The 3401-nt window shown below is 50.1% G+C and overlaps 2 protein-coding genes across 2 annotated transcripts in view; one reads left to right on the top strand and one right to left on the bottom strand.

The window, feature by feature from the left end:
- Nucleotides 1–77, bottom strand: part of WDR70 (WD repeat domain 70) — a 261442-nt gene extending 261365 nt beyond the window's left edge. Inside the window, exon 1 of the mRNA XM_019531979.1 lies at nucleotides 1–77. Within this exon, the coding sequence (XP_019387524.1) occupies nucleotides 1–13 (13 nt within the window). The 5' untranslated portion in view covers nucleotides 14–77.
- A 174-nt stretch (nucleotides 78–251) lies between these two features.
- NUP155 (nucleoporin 155) overlaps nucleotides 252–3401 on the top strand; it is a 61284-nt gene continuing 58134 nt past the window's right edge. Inside the window, exon 1 of the mRNA XM_019531978.1 lies at nucleotides 252–423. Within this exon, the coding sequence (XP_019387523.1) occupies nucleotides 288–423 (136 nt within the window). The 5' untranslated portion in view covers nucleotides 252–287. The remainder of the gene's footprint in view (nucleotides 424–3401) is intronic.

Here is a 3401-nt window from a genome sequence, read left to right as displayed (position 1 = left end):
CCGCCGGCTCCATGCCGCCTCACTTCCCGGCCCGCAACAATGCGCGCGGCAAGAGTGGCCCGCGCCCACTAGGACCAACAACAGCCGCGCACACCGCCCCTAGCGGCGCACACCCCACGGGCCCTGTGACGCGCCGGGGGGCGGGGCCAACTGACCCGCTCGGCCGTTGAGCCCCGCCTCCTAGCAACGCCCGGCAGCGGCCTCGCTACTGAGCGGAAGTGACGGAAGCTTGAGCGGAAGTGTGTGGGGCCTGCCGGGCTTTGGCGCGCGAAGCCCGCCTCGCCGCGATGCCAGCAGCCATGAGTCCGGGCGCGCCTCCGCTGCAGGAGGCCCTGGAGGGCGCGGGCCGCATCATCGACCGGCAGGTGCAGGCTGACCGCTGCTACCCGGACCTGGCGGAGCGCCTGGCCGTGCCCACGCCCGGTGAGCAGCGTCCTCCGCCGGGCCTCTCTTGCCCTTATCTCCACACCCGGGGCGGGAAGGAGCTGTCCCCGTCTCCTCCCCTCCCCTTGTCCCTGTCCCAGACCCCTGTGCGGGCCCGGCGCCTAACCCTGGGGTGTCAAACCTATGCTGCACCTGGCCGGTGCTGGACCGTCCCCATTCCTGAGATGCGCTCCCTCCAGCTGGTCCCAGCAGCTGCCACCTGTGCTGGGTGAGGCTTGCAGGTGGGCCTGATCCAGCCCTCGGAGTAGCTCTGCTCCATTTCTCCAGTCACATGAGTTTGACACTACAGCCTAAGCAATTAAGTAGCAGGAAGCTGAACAACAGATCTAGGAAGGGAGCATAGGATAGAGAGCTGAGCAATAGAAGGGGAAGGGGATGGGAGTGGTACTTGCAGAAGGACTGGGATTAATTTATGGCACACTTGTGCAAAAAGTCAGCTCTCACTGTTTTCAAAGACTTGGTAGCGTTCCCTGACCTGAGGCCTGGCCCTGAACAGAAGGGATTGGTACTGAAATACATTTAAAAAGTGTACTTCAACTAAAGGCTTTGATCTTGCAACTTCTTGTGGTGTGGACATGCTCTGTGCATCTCTTTCCTTTCTCATAATTTAGCTGAATAGCAGGAATGGACAGCAGAGGTAGAGCCAGAGGGGTTCCCAAACCCGGGCAGCGGCCTGGTGCCAGGTTGCAAAGGGCCGGCTGGTGGACCACAAGTGACTGCGGACTGGCAAACTGCAACTGGAAGTGACCAGCATACTGCGAGTTGTCAGGAATCTGTTGAGTATAAAATATACTGAGTATAAAAAAGGGTTGCCTGCCAGTCTGCAGTATGCCAGTCACTTCCAGTCTGTGGTTTGCCAGTCCGCAATCTAAAAAGGTTGGGGACCATGGGACCACTGAATTAGAGTACATTGAGAGGGGATGGGGACTTATTGCAGGTTTGGTGCTTTGTAGCCTGTTTGCCTGCTCTTAAGTCTCAGTAGGTGAAAGTTAAAACAACAGTAACTTAGCCCCGTTTCGTTACAGAGTAAGTGTGGGCACAAAAATACCCAGAAGGCAAGGTAGGTATGCACTTCCTTAAATTAACTCAGACTGATAAGGAGAACAAGTTGTAGTGATTCCAAATTCACTTAATCAGATGCTGTGAAAAGACGGCATAGAGCAAAGTATAAAAATACCTGCCACAAGCAGCTGATCAGTTAGTCCCCACTCTCTTTTTGAGCAATAGGGGTGGAGTGTTGTAGCCATGATGGTCCAAGAAATGTCAAGAGGCAAGGCTTTTATGTGCTATCTCTTATTGTTTACCTCAGCCTGCATCTGCTTCCCCTTCAGACCTAAAAAGGGCACTTGATGCCCAAAAGCTTGTCCAGTGGTTCTCCTGACTATATGTTTAGTCCAGTAAACAAAATCACAAAAAACTTCATCTCTTTTTGAATGGAGATGATTTGTTCCATTGTATGCCACATCTCCTGTACCTCTTACAAGAGAGTAAGCTGTCATATTGGTATACTTTTGTCTGCGAGAGATGATGGATATTGCAGCCTATGACTTAGATGGTTTGTAGTGTCTCATGTGACTGAATAGTCCAATCTGAGATTTGCATGATTTGTGGCAATGGTTGCAAATGTGTGTGTCATGGTTGAGTGGTTCAGGAGCTGCTTGCTTCCTATGGACTCTTTTCTCTTTACGCTGTTGGAGCCAATTCCTGTCATGGGCTTTAATGCCCTGGTGGAGACAGTGACATCACTTGTTCCGATTGCTTGCCAAGTTTTCCCATTGGCCAGGGTCAATTCCAAATGCCTTCATCTCTCGCTTGCACTTATCTTTATGGCAAAGCTTGGGGTGTCCTGTTGTTCTTGTTCCCTCCAATAGTTCGCTGTATAGCATGTCCTTGGGTATACGTGCATCTTCCAATCTGCTCAAATGGCCTTGCCAGCGCAGTTATCTCTGTCCAAGTAGGGCTATCACACTTGGTAGATTTGCCCTTTGAAGAACCTCTGAGTTGTGAACTTTATCTTGCCATTTGATGTTGAGTATGTGGCATAAGCAGCACAGGTGGAAGCTGTTTAACTTTTCTCTTGATGGTCATACATTGTCCATGTTTCCTCACCATACATGAGTGCTGAGTATGCAACCTTTGTATGCTAGCATTTTGGTCTTGATGGTAAGCCTTGAGTTGTTCCCTGTCTTTGCTGGAGGTGGTAGCAGCCTTTCTGATACAGGCATTAAGTTTTTCACCCAGTGAGAGGTTGGTGGTCACTGTGGAGCCTAGGTAGCTGGACTTCTGGACTGCTTCTGGCTGGTTCTGTACCTGGTCCTGAAGGTACACTCCAGCTTCCATATCTTTAAACGCACAGTTCAGAAATAACCGAGAAGATTCCAAAGAATATAGGGGCAATGTCAAATGATTTGGTTAGATCCACAGATGTGATGTACAATGGTTGGTTTAGCTCTCTGCACTTTTTTTGAAGTTGACACGGGGAAAATATCAAGTCTGTAGTTGAGCTTCTGGCCCTGAATCCGCACTGAGATTAAGGGTAGACACAATTTGCCAGCTGTTGTAGGCACATCAGGATGACCCTTACAAAAGCTTTTCTTGCTATACTTGGTAGCAAGATACCTCTGTAGTTGTTGCAGTTGCCCTTATCTCCTTTATACAGGCAGTCCTCAACTTACAACATTTTGAGTTGCAATGTTTCGCACTTACAGTGTTTATAAATTGACACACAGTTTCAACTTTACAACACCAGTTTTGACTTACAACGCTTTACAACAAGTTCGCTGCATCACTCATCTCCCTGGAGAACATCTGTCCAAACTTCCTTGGACACATTCTTTAAGAAAGCAGACAAGACTCCAGAAAAACCTGCAGCCAAGACTCCTGAGAAGACTCCAGCCAACAACCCTTCAAAAAGTCCAACCAGGAGCCCTTCAAAAAGTCCAGCAAAGTCACCTCAA

Source organism: Crocodylus porosus, unplaced genomic scaffold (assembly GCF_001723895.1).
Source record: "Crocodylus porosus isolate Cpor-Errol unplaced genomic scaffold, CroPor_comp1, whole genome shotgun sequence".
In the NCBI taxonomy this organism is placed as follows: domain Eukaryota; kingdom Metazoa; phylum Chordata; order Crocodylia; family Crocodylidae; genus Crocodylus; species Crocodylus porosus.
Note: the sequence above shows the minus strand (reverse complement) of the source record. Positions and strands in the feature narration are given on the sequence as shown.